General features: G+C 39.4%; 1 protein-coding gene across 17 annotated transcripts in view; it reads right to left on the reverse strand.

The window, feature by feature from the left end:
• The window catches only part of camk2g2 (calcium/calmodulin-dependent protein kinase (CaM kinase) II gamma 2), a 125,413-nt gene extending 111,121 nt beyond the window's left edge, over nt 1-14,292 (reverse strand). For 2 of the 17 annotated variants that reach the window (XM_051922653.1, XM_051922651.1), the window contains exons 1-2: nt 14,032-14,292; nt 12,462-12,556 (exon numbers count right to left, since the gene is read on the reverse strand). In XM_051922653.1, coding sequence (XP_051778613.1) covers nt 12,462-12,556; nt 14,032-14,096 — 160 coding nt within the window. In that variant the 5' untranslated portion in view covers nt 14,097-14,292. The remainder of the gene's footprint in view (nt 1-12,461; nt 12,557-14,031) is intronic. The other 15 variants (XM_051922655.1, XM_051922660.1, XM_051922657.1 and 12 more) reach the window with 12 other exon arrangements.
• Between the last annotated feature and the right edge of the window lie 10,535 nt (nt 14,293-24,827).

A 24,827-nucleotide genomic window follows, 5' to 3' on the forward strand; every position in this document is an offset into this window, starting at 1 on the left:
AGAAGACAAGTTTCTGAGGGTCACCAACTTACATGATAGGCACCTCACAACACAACAGCTTCAAGCACAGCTTCTATTGTAAAGAGGAGACTTTGTGCTTTTGACGGGGTGAATGGCAGTAAGATAGCCGTTCCTTAAAGGACAAAATAGGGAATTGAATTGCCAGCTATGGGCTACTATAGAATGGACAAACTCTTATGGACCGATGAATCAAAATTTGAAATTCATTGTGCTGGGTGTTTATACGTCATCGAGTTGTTGAAAGGATGATTCCTCAATGTGTGACTCCAACTGTCAAACATAGATTAGAAAGTCTGATGGTCTGGAGTTCTTTTGCTGGATGCAGAGTTGGAGAGTTGCACAGATTGACTAGTGTTCTGAAACAAAAGAGTTATTATAGTTTGGCTGTTATATCAGCAAAAGGTGGCTACTTTGATGAATCAAAAATTTGAATAAATCTTTGTACACTTAATGATTTCTTGCCTTGTTTTTTTATTTGCCATTTTTTGTTATATGCTTTGATTTCATGAAACATTAAGGCATTAATCCATCCATCCATTTTCCAACCCACTGAATCCAAACACAGGGTCACGGGGGTCTGCTGGAGCCAATCCCAGCCAACACAGGGCACAAGGCAGGAACCAATCCCAGGCAGGGTGACAACCCACCGCAGGACACACACACAAACACCAAGCACTCACTAGGGCCAATTTAGAATCGTCAATCCACCTAACCTGCATGTCTTTGGACTGTGGGAGGAAACCGGAGCGCCCGGAGGAAACCAACGCAGACAATTAAGACATTAAACCGTGTGCATTTCCATAAAAACTGAAAAAAATTGAGGTGATCGAAAACTTTTGAACGGTAGTGTACAAACGCAAAAATCCACACATATCCCAAACTAAAAGAAGCAATACAATATATGTCGCTGACATGTCGCTGACAAACATCTTGCGTGAACACTACAACACATTCATACAGCACCACAAAGGCAGGCATGTGTTCACACAAACAGAGTTCCCAACAACCCATTTAACGTACACAAATATACACAACATGTACTTTGTTATTTGTGCCAAAAGTCCCTCAAGGGGACAAGACTGGGGTAATGAATCACATGTGGATAAGAACTCAACCTATGGAGACACTAAAGAATGCTTGACATAAGACATCAGAAAATACAGCAATGAAACATTATCATTTACAGTGGAGGTCTTCAGGAAACAACTCAGCACTAAGTATAGGAAGTTGAAACGGCAGGTAAAACTATCAAAAAATATGGCTTTGTGATGAGGCATGCCACATAGAAACTTCTGGTCTAGATGCAGAAACATGAACGGCCAGTAGCAAGAAGCAAAGAGGAGTACCTAAACACTCTGCTCTGTTATAAACAACTGACCCTGCAGCTGACCCTCCAGTGGCAGCTGGACACCTTCCTATCCAATCAGGTCAGCAAAAATGGAGTTAAGAATAGATTTAGGAGTCTCTGAAGACTAGATGACCAAACACCATGAAAAGACTATCAAAGCAAATTAATTAATGATTTCCAAGCCCATATTAAAACTGGGCTGCAACATGGCAAACAGGCCTAGGCTTGTTTCACAAAGACATAAATTAGGGCCATGATTTGTCAGATCAGGCCCAGACTACTAGACCAGTCACAAGGACAAGCTGTCTTACCAGCCACTCCTTCCCCTGCCTAAGAAACATGCTGTCATATACACACCCATCTAGGGCCAAGTTACTACACTAATGCCCCGCCTCCACTGAAGAGAAAGCCATTACAGCACACCTATCAGAATCAAGCTGCCATGATACTTGATTTCCACCCTAACATCCTTCAGGACTATGGGAGGAATTTTCTGCAAAAAGGGAAATGAAAAATTAAAATTTTAAAATGAAAATGCAATCTCATTTACTTTTCAAAGACTACATGCAAGGATGCTGCAAAAATTGTTTCATTTTTTAACACCATTTGTAATTTCAATTTCATTTTACACACACAAGAGTCATTTGTGACATTTTTTAAAATAAAATTAAATTACCTTTATTCATTTCATTTGCCACTTTGTCTTTTCATTTTCCATACCCATTTTGGTGTGTCAGTGTCTTAATTAAAATGATAATGCAATCCCTACTTTAGATTTGCTTTTTCTTCATGACATGAATAACAACTGCTAAAATGAATATTTCCTTCAAATTTTATTTTCCATAAGGTTTGCAGTACATATGTGACAAAATTTAAACAAAAACTCAAACAGGAAAAATCAATCACAAAGTCCCCGTTTAGATATTAATTTTCAGCCTGAACAGCAATGAGGCTGCAAAAATGAAAAGCCAAACACAAATAAGCACTGGCACCACCCGCTGCTCATTGAATTTTCATTTTCAAGTTTTCAACATGAAAATAAATTTTAATTAGCGCAGGTCAGTGGGTGTGGCTTCAATATGTGACTGACATATTTTTGGAAGGTTCTTATAAGATGGAAAGTGTTGTTCAAGAAACAATGACAGTGTTAATGGAAATTTATATTAATTAGCTGCAAAATGCTTTTAGATAGGCTTGGAGATGTTGTGGCGTTCACCAGCATGGAGGTAAGTGATATTGTATGGCGGAATTAACATGAGGATGTACATCGTCTAAGCTCAGCATCAGTGGATATTGAAACCCAAGCAGCACCAGGTCAGCCTTGCCTGAACATTAGCATAGAAATCATAAAGATGTATCTGCTCCATGGAATGAAAGCCAAAGAAACAGCACTCCTTATGGGAATTTCCAAAAGAACAATTGGGCAAAAATTGCTAAAGTTTTCTCTCTTTTTTTCATCTGTCTAACACAACAGCCGTTGTTCCTGAGGCGACTGGAACTCAAACCTTGCTACAAACTCTCCCTAGTGGGCAGCCACATTTATAGGAATGTATACTGTTAGCTAACTTAATCAATGGGTTTCTTCTACCATTGAATAATTAAAAATTTTCCAATATGGCTAATCATTTTTTAAAGGGTGTTTTAGACTAATTTCACAATATGTGCATGTATTAAAACTATGTTAATTTTAACTCGCTCTGCTCTAAGAAGCATGTTAACAGTTCCCTGCTTTGTCAGAGGTTGAAATTAAGCACTATTATTATTAACCCAATGTATGCATGTAATATGTTAAGGTTTGTGTACTTCATGCCCATTTAAGTACATGTATCTGACTGTAGTCAAGTAGTTACTTTGTCGATAATTTATTTTCCCTGCAAAAAGGGAAGTATGGCCTCAAATTCCCACAAAGACAAATCTACTCCACATTACTGTAAGAAGTGTATACAATCGAAGGTATGTTTACATTTTTCTGAATATACGACGGGCTGTCGCTATTATTAGGTGCCCTTCATAATGTAAAGTCATTAATTACTATGTAAGTCCTGTAATAAACTCTCGCAGTCTTTGCCTGATTGCCCTTTCGAAACTCTGATGAGGTAGGCTGTTTCTTTGGCCTTCATTCCATGAAGCAGATACATCTTTATCATTTCTATGGTAATGTTCAACCGAAGCCAACCTGATGCTGCACGGTTTGCCGTGTCCACTGATACTGAGCTTAGGCGATATACAACCTCACGCAACTTTCACTGTACAACATAATTTACCTCCAATGCTGGTGAAATGCTCAAATTCTCCAAGCCTATCTAAAATAATTTCGCATCTAAGTAAATAAAATTCCATTAACACTTTCATTGTTTCTTAAACACCACTTTCCATCTTCCACCTTCCAAAAACGTGTCAGTCACATATCTAAGCCACACCGACTGACCCACACTAATTAAAATATTTTTGCATGTTGAGAACTTGAAAATGAAAATGCAAAGTGGAAAATGAAAATTCAGTGAGCAGCAGGTGGCGCCTGTGCCTATTTGGGTTTGGCTTTTCATTGCTGTTCAGGCTGAAAATGAATATCCAAATGGGGACTTTATAATTGATTTTTCCATTCTGAGTTTTTGTTTAAATTCTGTCACATATGTACTGCAAACCAAGTGGAAATGAACATTTAAAGGAAATATTGAATTTTCATTTAGCATTTATTATGCATGTCATGAAAAAAAGCAAATCTAAAATGGGGAATGCATTTTCATTTTAATTATGATACTGACACACGAAGACAGGAGCGGAAAATTTTAAAAAGTCAAAATGGAAAATGAAATGAAAAAAGGATAATTTTATTTTATTTTTTAAATTTTCACAAATTACTATTATGTGTGAGGAAAATTAAATTACAAATGGTATTATTTAAATTTTCCTCCGGGCACTCCGGTTTCCTCCCACAGTCCAAAGACATGACGGTTAGGTGGATTGGCGATTTTTGTTAGGTGGATTGTGGGTGTGTTTGTGTGTGTCCTGTGGTGGGTTGGCACCCTGCCCGGGATTGGTTCCTGCCTTGTGCCCTGTGTTGGCTGGGATTGGCTCCAGCAGACCCCCGTGACCCTGTGTTTGGATTCAGCGGGTTGGAAAATGGATGGATGGATAATTTAAATTAATTTTTAATTTTTGCAGCATCCTTTTTCACACAGACTTTCAAAAATAAATGGCAAAAGAAAGACTGTAATTTCAATTTTAAATTTAATTTCTTTTTTTGCACAAAATACCTCCCATATGAGGGCAAGTCTGTCAAACAACATCATTCCCAGCCCTAATTATGGTCCAGGAACAGAATTTAGGGCTGCTCTCCTTCCTCACACTAAACAAGGCCTGCAGATCACATGCAGCACCACCAAAAATAGTCAGTGAAAAAAACAATTCTAAAAATCAAGTGGAAGGGAAGGAATGTTCTAAGACATGATGACAGAGCAAGATATGAGTAATGTAGAACAAGGGGACAGTGTGTTTGCCATGTCAGTAAATTCTTCCTTTAGGATGGCAAAGACCATGCTGATTGCTACTCGTCAACAAAGAGCAATATTGCTTCTCTATCCCTGGGTCAATCTAGCCCATGTATTCTATGTCATCAATCTCAGGAGGCAGTGGCACCTCTGCTGCAAGTTCCCAGGACCACATTGCTCTCACATCTAAATGCCTCTGGCCATTTCCACAGCCAGTCCAATGGAGTTAATTCCAGCAATAGTTTCCCTGAGCCACACTGTTTCCAGTGACACCACCCCTGCTTCCAGGTTATTTTTAAGTGATAGTTATCTTTTTTTACCAGCAGTGTCTTCAGTAAAATAGTATTTCTACAGGAAGTCTTTGAGCTACAAAGTCCTCGCCACTCCCTAATACTTGTATACCTGATCTCCACATCTCTACCGTCAGTCTCTCATGGCCATGACACCTAAGTATGCTAGCATGGGAACATGTAAACTCTCTCACTGGTTTCTCTGGATCACTCACCTCTTTCTAGTCAACATTCTGCCAATCTCTGTTTCCCCTCAGTTGCCAGGTTACCTCCAGACTACATTCCTCACTACATCCTGTTAAAATTTCTATGCTCACTTAAATACACCACTTAACCTGTATAAATTTGGAGTTTTCACAGAGTTGCACAACTGCATAATTCCTGTGAATCATTAAGTACCTCCTGCTGTATACCACAGAATGAAGACACTCATCTCAGGCAAATGGAACTGGGAGAAAGTATGATTCTAAACTAGATTAAGAGGGATTAAAGTTGAATGAATGCAAGAATTCTAGCCTAATTTCTTCTAATCAGTTTCCAACTCATCTACACCTCATGAATAATAAGACTGAAAAGAACACAGAGGTTATACAGGGCAGTAAATCTACTCATGCCTTGGTAAAAAAACCTTTATCACTTGGAACCGTCCAATCTGAAACAGTTCTTAACTTCCAACACCAACCATAATCAGTACTCATGTCTACTTTGGCCTGGACAATCTCAAAGACATAGTCAAAGACAACGTTTATTAGTTTCAGAGGCAAAATACTGCCAGACACTTTTATGCACAATACCAGAAATTGGGGATGTGTGCCTAAGATAGATATTGGTACTGGCAATGGGATACTTCTATCGCATTAAGGACTAATACCATATATTAATATTAATATTATTAACATGTATTTAGCAGACATGGAGATAGTTGCACTTCAGATAATTCAACACTGGTCTGATTACCAGCTAAGGTCCTTTCTTAAAGAATATGGCATGTTCTCTCTTTTTTCATATGGATTTCCTCCTGCCATGTAAAGACATGTTATTAAACCAATTGGTGAGTCCCAAACTCACCCTAGTGAGATTGACTTTGATGGGTAGAGATTCAAATTCAAGATGGAGTTGGTTCCTGACTTGCACCCATTATTAGTGGAAGTTCACTCACTGAACTACTAAAATTGAATTAAGAAAAAAAATCAATAAATTAATTATATTTTATATATGCTGTTAATATACACTCTACATTATATATATATATATATATATAATACACGATTTTGTGCAACGATTTTATGTGACTTTTTATGTCACATTTTTTGTCACACTTTAAATCGGGCTTATTTTAAAACCTACATAAATATGTTTGGTATCATTCTTTTCAGAATTTATCAAACTTTAATGTGATGTTGTTAGATTTTTAGATTCTTATTCCATTTTTAAATTATAAACTAAAATATGAAGAACTCACGTCCCACGAGACGAGACTTTGTGCCAACAGATTTAACCACGCCTGGGGCCGGAAATAAAAGACAAAGAGTAGATGAAAAAGACAGCTGCTGTATAGGTTTTTAAATGTTCAAAGCGCTGCACGAGATGCAGATCACATGGCACGGCAGCAGCAGCAATCCAGCAGCTGATCAAGCAAAGAGGAGGTTAAAAAAAAAAAAAAAAAAACTACTTCTTTCCCATTGTACCACCGTTTAAGAGGGGGTTTCGGAGCAGCGACCGCGTCTCCTTGGGGTGCGTTCAGCCACCTCTTCACAACACAAGAAGCTGAGACGCGAAGTGGCTGGCGCATAGCGCAGGCTGGTTTTGGCAAGCAAAGCAAGTAGGGGGTAAGCCCTCAAGTAAGAGTGAGTGTGTGTATTATATATTAGGCACGGTGGCGCAGTGGGTAGCGCTGCTGCCTCGCAGTTGGGAGACCTGGGAACCTGGGTTCGCTTCCCGGGTCCTCCCTGCGTGGAGTCTGCATGTTCTCCCCGTGTCTGCGTGGGTTTCCTCTGGGCGCTCCGGTTTCCCCCCACAGTCCAAAGACATGCAGGTTAGGTGGATTGGCGATTCTAAATTGGCCCTAGTGTATGCTTGGTGTGTGGGTGTGTTTGTGTGTGTCCTGCGGTGGGTTGGCACCCTGCCTGGGATTGGTTCCTGCCTTGTGCCCTGTGTTGGCTGCGATTGGCTCCAGCAGACCCCCGTGACCCTGTGTTCGGATTCAGCTCGGATTCGGATTGGAAAATGGATAGATTATATATATATATATATATATATATATATATATATATATATATATATATATATATATATATATATATATAGTGAATCTAAATTCCAATGCATTACTTTTTATACATAATATTTAGTCTAAAACGCTCAGAAAACACATTTTCAGCCAAAATCGATCAACACATTATTGCCAGACTTGAATGTTTTCATTCTTCTATAGAAAAGAGAATCTCACATGTTTGAGGTTAAAGTAACCCTCCACAAGTAAAATGACTCCAAAGTTTTACTGAAATTTTCATCCGAGTCTTTAGCTTTTAACAGACACTACTAAGACCATGCAGCTGTAATATTAATGCTGGGCATAACATTTTTAGTAATACCAAAGCCCATCCTCCAGTATACACATTATCAAAATGTGTGGAAAATAAAGTCATCAAACTACTCAAGTTTTTAGGCATGTCAAGGTTTAAACTCAACTACAAGAAACACCAGATAGTGAAGTGCTGCAGGAATAAACACTCTTGGAGAGAAGAAGTGTGCACCCAGAACTCACTGATGTGAAAGTGATCAATGGAAGCTCCATATTCAAATACAATAGGGCTGAACTATGACAGGGGGAAAAAAGAAACCAAAAATGAAGTGAAATAAAATATGCTTTGAGAAAGATACATACATAAAATATAGCAGTGCTACAGATTGAAACAGCACTTTCTGTTGATGTACCTAGTGCTTAACTGACCTCTACCCACAAAAAACTCTTAGCAAAATACCCTATTAATAACTAACCCAGAAAGCAAAATAAAAAAGCAAGTTTAAATTGTCTTCTTTTAACAAGGTCAAATCATTATCTATCTATCTACAGTGCATCCGTAAAGTATTCACAGCGCATCACTTTTTCCACCTTTTGTTATGTTACAGCCTTATTCCAAAATGGATTAAATTCATTTTTTTCCTCAGAATTCTGCACACAACACCCCATAATGACAACGGGAAAAAAAGTTTACTTGAGGTTTTTGCAAATTTATTAAAAATAAAAAAACTGAGAAATCACATGTACATAAGTATTCACAGCCTTTGCTCAATACTTTGTCGATGCACCTTTGGCAGCAATTACAGCCTCAAGTCTTGTTGAATATGATGCCACAAGCTTGGCACACCTATCCTTGGCCAGTTTCGCCCATTCCTCTTTGCAGCACCTCTCAAGCTCCATCAGGTTGGATGGAAAGCGTTGGTGCACAGCCATTTTAAGATCTCTCCAGAGATTTTCAATGGGATTCAAGTCTGGGCTCTGGCTGGGCCACTCAAGGACATTCACAGAGTTGTCCTGAAGCCACTTTGATATCTTGGCTGTGTGCTTAGGGTCGTTGTCCTGCTGAAAGATGAACCGTCGCCCCAGTCTGAGGTCAAGAGCGCTCTGGAGCAGGTTTTCATCCAGAATGTCTCTGTACATTGCTGCAGTCATCTTTCCCTTTATCCTGACTAGTCTCCCAGTTCCTGCCGCTGAAAAACATCCCCACAGCATGATGCTGCCACCTGTAGGGATGGTGCCAGGTTTCCTCCAAACGTGACGCCTGGCATTCACACCAAAGAGTTCAATCTTTGTCTCATCAGACCAGAGAATTTTCTTTCTCATGGTCTGGGAGTCCTTCAGGTGCCTTTTGGCAAACTCCAGGCAGGCTGCCATGTGCCTTTTACTAAGGAGTGACTTCCGTCTGGCCACTCTACCATACAGGCCTGATTGGTGGATTGCTGCAGAGATGGTTGTCCTTCTGGAAGGTTCTCCTCTCTCCACAGAGGACCTCTGGAGCTCTGACAGAGTGACCATCGGGTTCTTGGTCACCTCCCTGACTAAGGCCCTTCTCCCCTGATCGCTCAGTTTAGATGGCTGGCCAGCTCTAGGAAGAGTCCTGGTGGTTTCGAACTTCTTCCACTTACGGATGATGGAGGCCACTGTGCTCATTGGGACCTTCAAAGCAGCAGAAATTTTTCTGTAACCCTCCCCAGATTTGTGCCTCGAGACAATCCTGTCTCAGAGGTCTACAGACAATTCCTTTGACTTCATGCTTGGTTTGCGCTCTGACATGAACTGTCAACTTGGGACCTTATATAGACAGGTGTGTGCCTTTCCAAATCATGTCCAGTCAACTGAATTAACCAAATGTGGACTCCAATTAATCTGCAGAAACATCTCAAGGATGATCAGGGGAAACAGGATGCACCTGAGCTCAATTTTGAGCTTCACAGCAAAGGCTGTGAATACTTATGTACATGTGCTTTCTCAATTTTTTTATTTTTAATAAATTTGCAAAAACCTCAAGTAAACTTTTTTCACATTGTCATTATGGGGTGTTGTGTGTAGAATTCTGAGGAAAAAAATGAATTTAATCCATTTTGGAATAAGGCTGTAACATAACAAAATGTGGAAAAAGTGATGTGCTGTGAATACTTTCCAGATGCAATGTATCTATCTATCTATCTATCATGATGACAGCATAGCATGTACCGAAATATCACCATACATCTTCCAAAAATTACATAATACCTTCATTCCTCTCAAGTTATATATTACATGATCTCCTTCAATTAAGTCACACTATTACCTTCCTATACTGCTGGCACACAACCACATGAAAAGAAACAATATAGACTCTGCTGACACCACACCACTTCTAAAAAATAACATCATCAATTCTGTTTGCTACTCTATCAGCACACAAGGATAATTTCACCTCTTGCAGCCACTACATCAAATAACCTCACTGACACCACAGATATCTCCAACAGAGTCATTCTTCACATCTGTAATGGGAGCAGATGGAAATTATAGACTTTTGTCAGCACTGTCCAACAGTGCCTAGTGGGCTGGTCAAAGCAACATCCTTAACCCAGCCTTCCAGGTCAAAGACCTGACTACATGACAAAGTCATGAGATATATTACATAAAGTGCCTGCCTCATGGTGTTAACAACTTATACAAAACAACTTATCATTGTGCTGTGTTTTTTGTGGTGTTGATATGCTTTTGGTCTTCAATCAGCAAAATAAAACCTCTTCCCATCACATGCCATTAAAAATGCACAGTGCATTTGTCTCATTAAATATTTATAGTAATGAGTGGTATATTACCTGTTTGCACCAATAACCTTTGACTGGGAGTATGCCTCTAGGCACTATTACTACACCCAAGGGGGATGAAATTCCGGAGGAACTCTTGTGTCTAACCCTCCCATAAAATTCTCAAATATAAAATAACTGTTCCAATACAAAGGTAAGCTTGCCCAGGTCTCTCCCTGGTGCTGAAACAAGACAGAGCAAAAGCATCCAATCACACAACAGCATCATATTGAATGAATAACTGCAAGTAAAATCAAACATATTTTCATCATCAACATATCTAGAGCAGTTCAAACAAAATGTACCAGATGATGGCCACACTATTCAGAATCTACAATTCCATCACTTACAATGCCATGTTCCAGGTTGCAAATATTCTTAAGTAAAATGCAAACCAGATCAACAAATCTCAACAACATTTATTTCTAAGGCACCTTTTCATTAACAGCGTGTAGCTCAAAGTGCTTTAGAAAATGCAAAAGAAAAGTTACAAGAAAAGAAAAACAAATTAAACTAGGTAAGCATAATAATAATAAGTAACAAAAAATAGATAAATATGGGTTTACATAATATAGATATATAAACGTAGAGCCCTTATATATACTTTTTTAAGTCTCTAACGATGCGTATAATATTACAGTATAAAAAAACAAAACATCTGTCCAGAAACATGTACCAATGGTTTGTGACTCTTACCGAAACTTGGATTTTATAACCTGGGAGTTCATTTCACACTCACCTTTTTCCAAGAGAAAATGTCATAGATGTGAAGGCCTGTGGAAGAAGTTTGGGTTCATGTACTAACATTTAATGCATGGTCAGCCTGCTTTTACTTGCCTTTGTAAAGGCACTATGTAAAGCAACAGTGAATTCATGTTTTACAGTAATCCCTCGCTACTTCGCGGTTCACTTTTCGCGGATTCACGACTTCGCGGATTTTATATGTAAGCATATTTAAATACATAACGCGGATTTTTCGCTGCTTCGCGGGTTTCTGCGGACAATGGGTCTTTTTACTTGCTTCCTCAGTTGGTTTGCCCAGTTGATTTCATACAAGAGATGCTATTGGCGGATGGCTGAGAAGCTACCCAATCAGAGCACGCAGTTAAGTTCCTGTGTGCTGCTGATTGGCTCAGCGACGGAGTGCTGCATTAACCAGGAAGTCTCATCTCACTCATTCATCATTAACGTGCTAATGCTTCAGGGGCCGTGTCCAAGCACCAACAGATGATGCAAATGATTGCAGAAAAGGTAAAAGTTTTGGATATGTTGAAGGAAGGGAACAGCTACACCGCTGCAGGACATCGATTCTTTTTATTTAAAAAGGAGGAAAAGCATATAAGATCTACGGCCGCAGTGTCCTTTAACCAGGGTGCAAAACGAGTTGCAAGTGGACGTGATAAGGCAGTAGTCTGGATGGAATCTGCTTTAGGAATCTTTGCAACAAGATCGACGACGTCATGACCGCCTACAAGCTGCTACGTGTACTTCGCTATACAGTAAGTGTAAACTTATCTACCGATTTCATATTGCTTAGCAGTTGTCCCTGTTTTTAATAGAGTAAATGGTGGGTTGTAAACAATACAGGGAGGGTTTAAAAACGTCCAAATACACGTTAAATAATTAAATAAATATAGTGTCCCTACTTCGCGGAAATTCAGTTATCGCGGTCGGCCTTGGAACCTATCTCCCGCGATAAGTGAGGGATTACTGTAATCAGAAATCTCAACAGGCAGTGTAATGTTTGATTTTCTGGAGCACATCGTCTTATTAAAAGCACCTAGCAACTTATTCTACTGAGAAAGACAAAAAAACAGAGATATACAAGAAATGTTCCTTCTGGAGTATCTTCAATTGCTGAATCTTAACTTCTCTCTATAGGCTATTATCATCAGTTGTAACACTAACATTGCATAGTCACCTGATGCTCCCTCCCCGCCAAATGCAAATCCCAGCAAGATAAGAATTCAGAAACACTCTTACCTCTTGCTGAAAGTTTTTTTGTATTAATAATTTTAGCAGCATATTCCTGCCCTGTGGATTTCTTCACACATCTGCGAACTACAGAGAACGCACCCCTGAAACAAAAAAAAAAACAATGAAATATTAAGCAAGCAAGTCTCAGATGCAGGAGAGAGGTTCAGCATGGACAAGACAATGCACCTGACATCCCATTAAACCCGGTGTTGTTTTGAAAGCTAGTAACATCGAGAAGGCCAAAGACCTGGAGCTTAGACAGGCTGTTTCAAACAAACTGACTACACATCAGAACTCGAAATGCATACTCCCTGTAAATTCACAGTCTTGGATTCTTGGGTGACCCAAGGCTTAGGGTCTAATGTCAAAGAAAAGATATACAGAACATATACAGAATGACAAATGTGGAATAAAGGACTTGCATTCTAACAGAAACAGAACAAATGAGGCACTTCTCATTCTTCACTGAGTGAAGAGCAATCAGACTCCAACCCCTAGAATCCCACAAATCCAACACTGGCCCTTTCGCAAGCACCTCTATCAATATTGCCTTCTTGCTTTTACTTCAGTTATGCCAAGTTTTATTGCACTTGAGAATTTGTGAGTTTGACACTCACATTTGAACAACAGTAATCTGTGTACAGTGCAAGATGCCTAGTGATGCCGTTAACAGCACTATATGAAATAAAGATTTATTGACTAAATTGCCTCCCAACGTGTAAACTAATAACTGATGCTAGTGGCATATCCTAGGATTTGAATTCTAAGGTCATATCTTTCAAACTGACAAATCAGTAAACTAAAGTGAGATCTTCAGGTCATACAGGATGACAGCAAAAAACGAAAATAAAAACCAGAGTTAAACCTTAAAGTCGAGACAAAGAGACCAGGGCTTTGGGCACACAAGGAAGCTAAATGCACAATGCATGAGCAGCACAATTCATACCTTTCAACGCATACTAACCGAAAAAACACGGCCAAAGACGTAAAGAATTCAGGAGTACAGGGGATAAACAGATCTTTTGGACACGGAAGAAAAGAAATCGTGGTATTTTAGGCATACCGATGTCCGAAATAGACCTTTAACAGCACACTGACTGGGGAAACACAAGGAAGATATTTGAGAGATACACGAGAACAGGCCAGATCATTGTGGCACACGCACTAAGGCACAACCCAGCGACAGAGCCCTGCCTCCGGCTTCTTGTTATAATCAGACGTCCACAAACAGGACAGCTCCGGTACATTATGAACTCATCATCCATTACACAAAATAAAGAGAAGCACCAAAAGGAGTGCGGATCATGCCCATAGTAGCTCAGCTTCGTGACACAAAAGGCCGACTGCAGTGCACTGAAACGCAAGCACGTCTTAAATTAAGACAGCGACACAGTCGCGGCTGCTTTACGTCCAACTGACAAGTCGCGACTCGCAGATACAGAGTGGTGGGGCGACTCGGCTCGGCCCATCCCGGCCCGGCCCGATCACCTCCCTGCGTGCCTCCTTTGCTCTGTCGCTACGGCCTCTGCCCCGTTCCTTCCCGACACAAGCAAAAGCTCGACCCACGGGTGCTTACTTCCCGAGCTCCTCGTATAGCTGGTACTCGTCTGTGAAGCGGGTGGAGGTGACAATCGTAGCCATGTTGAGCCGCGGGGTCCTCGGCAGCTGCAGCTCGGGTGTCAAGAGGAGAAGGAGCCGCCGAGACTGAGGGCGGGCTGCTTGTTGGTGGTGGTGGTGATGGGGAGGGGGGGTGGTGGCGGTGGTGGTGGTAGTGGAGGAGGAGAGAACAGACGCAGCGAGCAACGCGAGAGTTTCGGCGGTAGGGTGGTGCGCACTCTGCAGCGCTGCGCAGCGCTGCGCAGCGCTGCGCAGCCCTGCGGCCGAGGGCGGCGCTGCAGAGACCTAAGCGGTCGAACCGAACCTGAGCCAGAAGACAAAGTATTGCTGTTGGGCGAGGCTGGCTGAGTGCACGTGTTTATCAATTTTTCTTTTAATATAAGCGACGATAAGCATTTCTTCAGTTTTTTGAGTAGCAGGGATGATGCATCCTTTAATGCAACGTGATAAGAAGGTTAAAGATCCGAGGATACCTACTCATAAAACGAAAAATAAGCGACGGGATTGTGAGACACACCCTAGCTGAGGTCTGAAGCGCATACACCAGCACCGTCCACTATGGATACTCGTGCTTCAGTCTGTGCCAAGCCGTAATGAGCTCGTCAAGAGTTTGGAGCCAATACAATACAATTAATGTTGTAAACGTAAACCGACTCGATCCTCGTCTAAAAAAATTGGGAACTGGAGCCCCACTGCAGGCCAGAACCAGAAGAGATTGAAGTAAAATGCATCTTCTGCAGCCCAGGTAGCTAGCGTCATTCTCATCTTACAGGTGTGCCGCCAATCCACAAACACACAGTGTTGGCATTCTGAATATTTTGGATCAGAAATAATTACATAGGGTTGTTGAAATTCGTAATAAAATTCAGTCCAGTTATTTTTTTTCATTGCTAAAGCAATTTCTCAATATTGGCAATCACAATAAGTTGTTTTGCACAGTAAGACACAGTCTGAAACTGTAGCACACTTTTGTAATATCAAGTCACAATTATTTTTTCTGACAAATGCCAGATTGAATCCCATGTCATTTGTTTCTCACCAAAATTTGTGCCAGGTGAACATGCATTATGAATACATTTTTATTTACGTTTCGTTATTAAAAATAACTTATTTTAAGGAATTATATTTTAGAAAAAATGTATTTGCTCACTGAATAAGATTACAATATTTCATTTTATTAAAGAAATGGACAAATAATACCTGTGATCTACATTTTAATTGTAAAAATACCAAGGATAACACAAATATGAGTTATGAAGCTTGTACAAGGCTGGTTAAGAAGTGATATTTTAAAAGTAAAAAAAAAAAGCATCAGTACCAGAATCAGCATGATTACATATTATCAGAGATCAGAAGGTAGAGTTTGGATGATATCATACCACCTTTACTTAAGAACAGATAATCCATCTAGAACCATCATACTTTGACCCTGCCAGTATTTGAATAAGAAAACAACCAGGAAAGTTGAGAATGCTAAACCGGATGATGGACGCAGGCACATCCGGCCATGGGCCGTAGCTGCAAAAAGACGTACTGCGCAGGCGCAAAAAGAGTCCGCGAGAGGCGGATGAGGAGCCGCGAGAGGGGGACAAAAGAGCCCGCAAGAGACGGACAAGACCACAGAAAAAAGGAGTGAGCACAGAAAAAAGGAGAAATGACGCGCAACGAGCACCGGAAAAAGGAAAAGGCACATAAAAAAGTAGTCAAATGCCGGCAAAGCACGAAACACATTGCACACGAAACTAGACCCAAAAAAAAAAAAAAAAAAAAAAAGGCCCCCGCACAACAGCAAGGCAACCCCCCCCTCCCCCCTACAGACACCGGACGGGACACACACCAAGAGGGGGATTCAACAAGCCCATGGAACACAAAAAGAAAGAAGACGCTCGCGCAACAACAATCCTCACCCCCCCCCCACACACATCCATAAGAAGTGACACCCAAAGACACATATTCTAAAGTGAACGTCAACACCTTCACACTAGACAGCATAGGTGTCAGCATAGGTGGATCTCCTTACAATAAAGCACTATTAACCGTTCAACTGCAGAAAAGGAAACATATTAACAGTGACTGCGATCCTCCTTATTACTTATCCATATTTCGCATGCTGAGAAAGAAACAAGTCATGAATACACGGTCACGGGTACAAAACGAAAAGGAAAGGATAACAGGAACAAACACACGAACACGAAAGAAACAACAAAATAGACGGCTATGCAGCATAGGTGGATCTCATTACAATAAGGCACTATTAACCGTTCAACCGCAGAAAAGGCTCCATATTAACAGTGAGTGCAATACTCCTTATTACTTATCCATATTTCGAAAAGAAAAAATGTCTCGACTCCAAAAACGCAAAGCTCAACTAAAGCTTCTAACTAACGATGTACCTAAAAGTAAAAACTTTATGAACTGCATTAGATCCTACAATAGTTCATTTGCACTGCATCGCATTGGAAAATTACAACCTGAAACAAATCAACAACGCAAATATGCACAAATCTACATCCTAGATCCACATGACGCAAGCTATCAATCAAAGTGCTGCATCGCAACAGTCACGGATTCAAAACGAAACACCTCCCGTCTCAGACATACGTTAACGGCAAGGAAGGCTACAACAGGCTTCTCACACAGCACAGGCAAATCGATTACAGCTCCAAAACAACACGTCCCAAATACTACACATGCAACGACGCGCCTCTCAAACGGCACAAGCAAAACATACACAAGGAAAATTCATTCGGATTAATGAATGTCATTTGCAATCATTGTCATTCAGTTCACTTCCCTGAAGAAACAACTGGCAATACAAGTAATACATTTACACGTTGTTGTCAAAAGGGTCAAATTAGACTGCCTTCTTTACATTCATATACTGAATATCTACAAAAGCTTCTAACTAACGATGTACCTGAAAGTGAAATCTTTATCAACTGCATTAGATCCTACAAATCGGTATCCACTATGAACATTAACGGTGGCACTGCACGTGACATCCGTCTTGAAAAAATGTTAATTATTGATGAATGTACAATGGCATTAAGTCACTTACTCAACACCATTCATAAACTTCTACAAACGTTTAGGAATAATAATATTCGATTTGGATGAAAGGTACTTTTATGAGGAGGAGATTTTAGACAGTGCTTAGCTATTCTTCCAGATGCCATGCACTCAGCTATTGTTCAGTGCACCTTAAAATACGCAGACAATTGGCATTGCTTTCAAAAGATACAGTTAGTAAAAAAGATACGATGTCCAGAACCAGATCATAACAATTGCTTATTACAACTGAGAGATGGTACACTCACCAATACAGATGAACTTCAGCCACATATTATTACAATTCCTCAAGCCTTTATCTGCGACAACTTAGTTACAGAGAGATTTGGAACAGCAATCTCATTAGACCAAATGCCCCTTTTAACACAACGCACTATATTAGGTTAAAAAAAAAATATTAATGTGTAAAACATAAATACCCAAGTCATTCCATTACTTCCTGAAGAGACACAACTCTTTCTAAGCTCTGACAAACTTGACTCTGATCACAACAATAACCATCTTCATTGACCTTACAAGTTCTGAGCTGGAATTACCTTTTACACTTAAACGACGTGTACAAAGAAATTTTCAAATAAACCTTTACAGTGTGCCACACACTTTATTGTTTGCTTTCTATTTGCATCATCTACACCGTCACACTATTCTATATCTCATTCATACATCACGCTCTTTGTCATTCCCAACACCAGGGGTTGGCGAGCGAAGCGAGCAGGGGGCAGAGCCCCCTAGTTTGAATAAGAAAACAACCAGGAAAGTTTGTGTTGGTGCTGGAATTGGTGTTAACGAAGACAGCGGGGAGTGCTTACCCTGCGAGCAGTGTGTGGATTCCAATGGCCCAATGCAGTGAAGGGACCACTGTGTCTCAGAAGAGACGTAAAACCAATGTCTCGACTCTTCTGTGGTCATAAAAGGTCAGTGGCCATCGTTCAAAAAGAGGAGAATGTTCCCTGTTGTGCTGGCTAAATTGCTCACCTCGGCCTGGTTATTGTGGCTCCCTAATAATTCCTTGTCCCCCATTGGCTAAATATCACTCTTGCCCCGTCAGCACCGAATAGTGGTAAGCATACTGGCACAAGCTGTTGCATCATCAGGGTGGCTGCCCTCTGTCTATGTAAAGCTCTTTGTGGAGTTAAATGTAATTAATCATTAATTATTATTTATACTTTATGATAGTTACTCTGTTCTTGATTAATGGATACAATGCAAACCCGAATTTAATCCATTTATTAGTAGTGAGGGCACTAATGTGAAACATCACCCGCCATTATGAATTACCCCAAAATTCTGATAGATTTTATCAGACAAACTCTTAATTTATTCTACCCAATATTTACCAAACACAAGGTTAATGCCCCTTTTCATCCATAAAACAAGGAATGCAATCAAGAGCATATCTTTCTGCTAAACTGATAACATTAACCGTATTGTTCCTAATGCAATAGGTACAACTCAGATTGGAAAAGAAAAAAATCACAGACAAAGCACTCTTTTCTGCCAAAGAGAATCTGTTTCTAACCAAAAGTACTAAATATTTTCAACAGACACCAGGAATCACAAAGAAACCAACCTATGCTAAAGAACTGAAAGTAAGAACTCGAAAAGATTATAAGTGATTATAGCAAAACTAAAAGACGGACATTTGTATAATTTACCTACATTAGACGTAAAAAGCAAATTACTGTGGTGCTGATATTTATTCTCATTTTGTTTTGTTTTTTTTAACTGTTAAGGGTACTGATTCCAGTTTCTTTAGTATCCAACTATGTTTTGTCCTTCTTTATATTCACCAGCATGCAAGTTGCAGTGAACAGTATGTAAACTTTTTCTTAGGTCTAAAATACAGTATGTTTATTCTATATATGCAAAAAGTGCAATAAACAGTACAAACTTGAACAAATAATGTTTAGGGCAATATGTACAGAGTACTTATTTCATGGTGAGATGGGTCAAAACCATTCAGGATCCACACTGGCAGCCATGTTGGGTGCATGCTCAGTAAGCAATAGAGATGTCACCCACTGCAAAATTTCATTTTTGATTATATAAATCAGAAAAAGTTCAAAGAGTAAAAATAATTTAGTGAAATATCTTCCCATGCAAGTGTCAGGTAAGAAAGTCACATGGGACACCTAAATCAAGAGAAGTTCGTCTACATGTATTAAGACAGCCAATCAGATGTCAATGAAAAATCATGTGGAATGGCTAGCCAGCAGTCCACGTTTATGGCTGAGAGTTTATGGGACAAATTTTTGCCAAGAATCTGGCATAAAAGTTTTCATACTACAGATATTTAGATGCAGTAAGTGAATTTGTCACATATAACACTTTCAGAAAGATGTGCAGAACTGCTGTTTTAGTGAGTATAAATACAGTATGAAATTTAAATACATATGCTTTAAGATTGTGAAAATTGAAGTGACATTTCTTGTCATAGGCACATCCCGCGTGCACCCACCGTTGCCTACACAGGGCATACATCTCAGAGCTTATTTCTGAAATTTACTTTATGTGTTATAGTTTTCTGCTCAGACATGAGCATATCAGAGCAATTACAACTAATGCAAAACGTGAGACGTGTGCAATGTAAGCTTGCAAGCTCTGTTTCACTCATTTGTTATTTTTCCAAAGTTGAGGAATCCAGTTTTAGTGTCAGGAAACGTCATGTATTCCCTAATAGAGTGGTCAATAGAAATCAACTCTGGACAGAGCACTAGCCCCTACACTTACTCATATAAGGTCAGTTTAGAGTACTTACCTAAACTAACACACACAATTGTGTCTTTAGTATGTGGTGTGGAAACCAGAGTACATTCACTAAATCTATACTGATATGAGAAAAAAATGCAAATACCACATAAACAGTGACTTTAACATGGACTTTGAATACAAGGCTGTGGAGGAAACATAGCATAATGTACTATCCATCACTTTCTTTACTGAAATTGCCACAAATCAGTAAGGTTTTGTTTATTTCATTCAAATAACCTTATTTGGCACTGTGATCATCCCAATGTGATTTTCTGTTTAACATGATATATTTGATTTCTCAAAAGCAGTATACATGTTAGAGTTAAAACATGATATGTAAAAGTCCAATTTTTAACATTTGTAAATTGCATATTTAATCATGTGGATCATGAGAATAGATTCTGTATTCAATAATTTTGTTAATGTTCATTGTCATGTACACAGTATAATGCAATTTGTATATGTATATCCCTTACCGACAGTTTAATATATACATACTAAACTATGTGTACAATATATACTGTATGCCTGGTTGCATTAAGCTTAAAATTTCATCATTGTCTTTATGTTTGTCTTTTTGTTATGCTGATAGGTTATGACAAATATATTCTGATATTTTTCAGGTAGAGAAGACAAGTTTTGATGTAAGGTAAGTTATACTCAACTAATCATGTGGCGAGAGAGGGGTGACTGTGTCAGGGTTTTAGCGGTTGTGGGGTCACAATTTTTTGGTAACACTTTTTATCACATTAAGATACTATTGTTATAGTTGGTTTTGGTACAAGAAACCAATCAATGTTTAACTAGGGCCTTTGCTGTTCCCATTTTCTAGGAACAACAAATTTTCTCATAGTTTCTTATGAGCCAAAGAAATACTGATAAAGCATGTAATCAAAACAAAAAGCAAGAATGCATAAAAAGAAATTAAATGTAGACAAAATAATGTTTTAATAATAAGTAGGAATAAAATATGTATTAAATATGAAATAATTATATTCATAAGCATATTATATGAGTGCAAATCATACTGAATACCCAGGCCACATTGATATATAGAATACTGGTTGAACTTCATGACTTTGAGTAACCTTGTGATCTCCAGAATCAATTGAACTGTACTGTTTTCCAGAACAGTAGGTGGGGAAGAGTGACAGTGCAGGATTGCAGAGGTTTTTAATAGCACTGTTTGCCTTTCTAAGACTGTGAGTTATATATGCTATGAATAAGTGGCAGTTGTGTGCTAGTAATAGTCTGTGTAAGCTTCACCACTCTCAGTTCTTTCTGGTCTTCACGTGAGTAGGTGTCATACCAAGATGTTATACAGTGGGTTATGGATTTCACTGTGCACTTGCAGAAAATGCAGGGCATACATAGATATATCACAGCTTTCTTCAGATGTCTATATACCATGTGATTAATAACCTACTTAGTGTGATTTACTGTAGGATCACAGGGGACTAGTGGCTATCCTGCCATCACTTGACAAAAGGCAGGAAGAACCAACTCTAGGCTGGGCATTAGTCCATCATATGGCCTACTCACCTACACCCACACAGTACCATTGTGGACTTGCCAGATTACCTAAGCTACACATATTTTGAAGGATAACTTGGGTACCAGGAGGAAAACCCATACAGACACATGGAACATGTACAGACTTTACATTGACAGTGTCTGGGCATAGGATTCTAACCCAGGATACTGGATCCATGCGGAAGCTGGAGCATTAACCATTGTGCTACTGTGCTGCCTCTAGTCAGACATCTTATTATTTTAATGTAAGTTAAGTTATTGTTTAAACACATTAGTAAAAACAAACAAGAAAACCTCCCCATACAGTAAATGCAGATGGTAACACATAGTTCATATGACTTTGACCCAGTTCACTAAAACTACCTTCATAAGAACTGAGTTCCTTACTCTGATGATACAGGATTCATCAGAGTATTTGAACCACTTTATCCCAGCTGGACAGAACTCACTGGTGATTTCTTTGTAAAGTGGAAGCATGATATTCCACATTCTTTATTTTGTTCATGCTTTAAAGAGTAAGTAACATTACAAAATTCTCTTAAGCAATATATTTCACTCTTGAACAGTCGGATTTGAACCAGGCACCATCTTGTTTACAATCCAAGTCTTTAGTTGCAAGTCTTCACTGCTCACAGTATAAACTAATCAATCTGAGCTAAGAGTTAACATAATGAGAGATTCTGTTTGTAGGTGGACATTTTCAACTTATCTGCAGAGTGTCTTATTGTTCAAACCAAACCAATACAGCATTGTGAGGCCCTGTTAATGAGTGACACTGTGTAAACTACTTTTGGCTTTGCTTTAATACTACACCCATGTCTGTAGTACTGGGGTGTTGTACTGTGTTAGCCATTATGAATGTAGAGAAAAGTCAAGCAAAATGACACCTTTTATTGGCTAACTAAAAAGATTACAATATGCAAGCTTTTGAGGCAACTTAGGCCCCTTCTTCAGGAATATCATGATTATATCTTGCCTGAAGAAGGGGCCTGAGTTGCCTCGAAAGCTTTCATATTGTAATCTTTTAAGGACTTTTCTCTATAGTACACCCATAGAATGTTGTACAGAAAGAGAAATTGTCTATTATAGGCAGTGGGTATTATGTAGACAGGGCCAGATTTATGCACTGGCAAATTGGGTAAATACCTATGCAGGCATGACAGGGTAGTGAAGAAGAGGTGGGGGAATGGGCAATTATAGCACTTTAGTGATGTCACTTTTTATATATGTATTGTGGTGGACGGCCGGAACGCCCCTTTGTCACTGGATCAGGGGAAGCAGCCATGGTTGCCACGCTACATCCCTCGGAACCTTTGTTGGCAGCCCCCCTGGGTTGCGTCGGGGCTACTTTTGTGGAACACCGGAGCTCATCCTGGTTGGGCTCCGTGGCCTCTGCTGGGGGAGCTGCATAGAGCTGCACGGCTTAACGAGCCTGTCTGGGCAGGTGGGCTATAAGAGGAGTCTGCAGCCACTACTCAGGGCGCCAGAGTGTGGAGGAGAAGGACAAAGCTGCCTGGGAGGAGGAGGAGGAGGAGGAGGAGGAGGAGGAGTAGTAGTAGTAGTAGTAGTAGTAGTAGTAGTAGTAGTAGTAGTAGTAGTAGTAGTAGTAGCAGTAGTGAAGAAGGAGGAAGAAGACAAAGAGTGTGATTTGGGGTAATTCTTCTTTGTGTGTTTTGGGGACTGTGTAGGGCCTGTGGGACATGGAGAAGCCGTGCCCCACGGCTGAAGAAAAAATAAATAGTTTGTTTATTTTACCCGTGCCTCTGGTGTCAGTCTGTGTCGGGTTGGTGCCAATAAAGCGCCTTTGCCACAGTATTTAAAGACTAGTATTGCCAGACAAATGCTTCATGCTTAAAAAAATAAAAAATCTAAAAAAGTATATGTTTTGTCCTTCATGATTTTATACTACTTGTACTATATCCAGCTCAAAGAGGTCAATTAATCGGTCATTTGTATGAGGCATGCATTAAGCAAAATGTCTGACTTCTGGAGTAGCTAAAAGAAAAATAAAACAAAATTATCTGAATAAACAAAGAAAGGCCATTTTACTTCCACATTGAGGAAAGTAGACTGTAACAACAATGTCAAGGTGACTGAACACATGGATTCCTCCATCTGGAGCATCAAAGCCAAATCAAGAGCTTAATTAACAATCACATTTACTAGCGAATGAAAAATGGAAAGATTTACCTGGGAGAATTTTGGTTTCTTTCTCAGAATCAGTACATGAGTATATGTGATATTTGTTTAGCTGCAGAGAATTTGAGCAATTGCTACCCTCATTATCTTGATAAGGACTTTGCCAATGAATTGTGTCACTTTGTCACCCTGGTCTCAAATGCAGACTTTGGCACTCCTAGCATAATGTTGAAACATCTTACAATACTAAGTCAGACAGACACTTTCCAAAATGTTATATCTGCCTACAGTTGTACTGGACCCCTCCAATTTCTAACTGCACAGGAGGACAGTTTTCCTGTATTATAAAACAAGTGAAAAATTAGTTGAGGTCATCAATGAGTAAATGCAAGCTACATGACTTTACTGTACTAGCCATTGAGAACAGAATCACAATTTCCTTGGATTACAAGGGCGGCATTGAGGAGTCTTCAGCGAGGAAGATAAGGAGGAAGGCCTTATTGAGTGAGGCGTGTGTCAAAACTTAAATTTTTTTTCTTTAATATTTTAGCAGTTAGGTTCTGTGCATAAACAATTAGGGTATGGGATATCAACAATAAATAATAATAATATTTAAAAAATAAAATGTTACAGGCATTGTACCTCATCTCTCCCTAAATGGTTTATTATTAGATTTAGATGTTCTTTTGTATTAGGAAAAATCTTTTATTGTGGTATGACTTGTGCTGTAGGGGAATGGAGTTGAGGGACTCAGAAATCCTTCTTGCCTATTTCCCAACATGAGGTACATTCTGCCCTGTACAGTATGTATATCTGTAAAATTCTGGAAACAGATACTTTTTACACTGACCGGTGGCTAGATTATAATCTTTAAAGATTTGATGGCTTAAAAAAAGGAAAGAAGCCTGTTTCATAGTGCAGAGAAAGCAACCAGGAGACTGAATGTGAGCCATAGGTTACCTAGAGGTTTAGGGACACTTTGTACAGTATATCAGATTTGGTGTCCTCTTACTGATTCACTGTACATACAAAGCCTTTACTGGACTGTAATAATGGGGTAGAAGCAAAAAGAAAAAAGCGTACAAATGCACTGTTGAAATGTTTTCATCAAATATACAATGTAAATGAAATGGGATTATAGGCTGATGTGTTTATCATTAAGAGACTAGTTTTCTTGGTTCACTAGTTTCCCTTTATCCTTGGAAAGTACTGTAGTACAGAAAGTGAAAATAGAATATTTGTTTAAAGTTCTACTTTTGTAAA

Source organism: Erpetoichthys calabaricus, chromosome 2, assembly GCF_900747795.2.
Source record: "Erpetoichthys calabaricus chromosome 2, fErpCal1.3, whole genome shotgun sequence".
Classification (NCBI taxonomy): domain Eukaryota; kingdom Metazoa; phylum Chordata; class Cladistia; order Polypteriformes; family Polypteridae; genus Erpetoichthys; species Erpetoichthys calabaricus.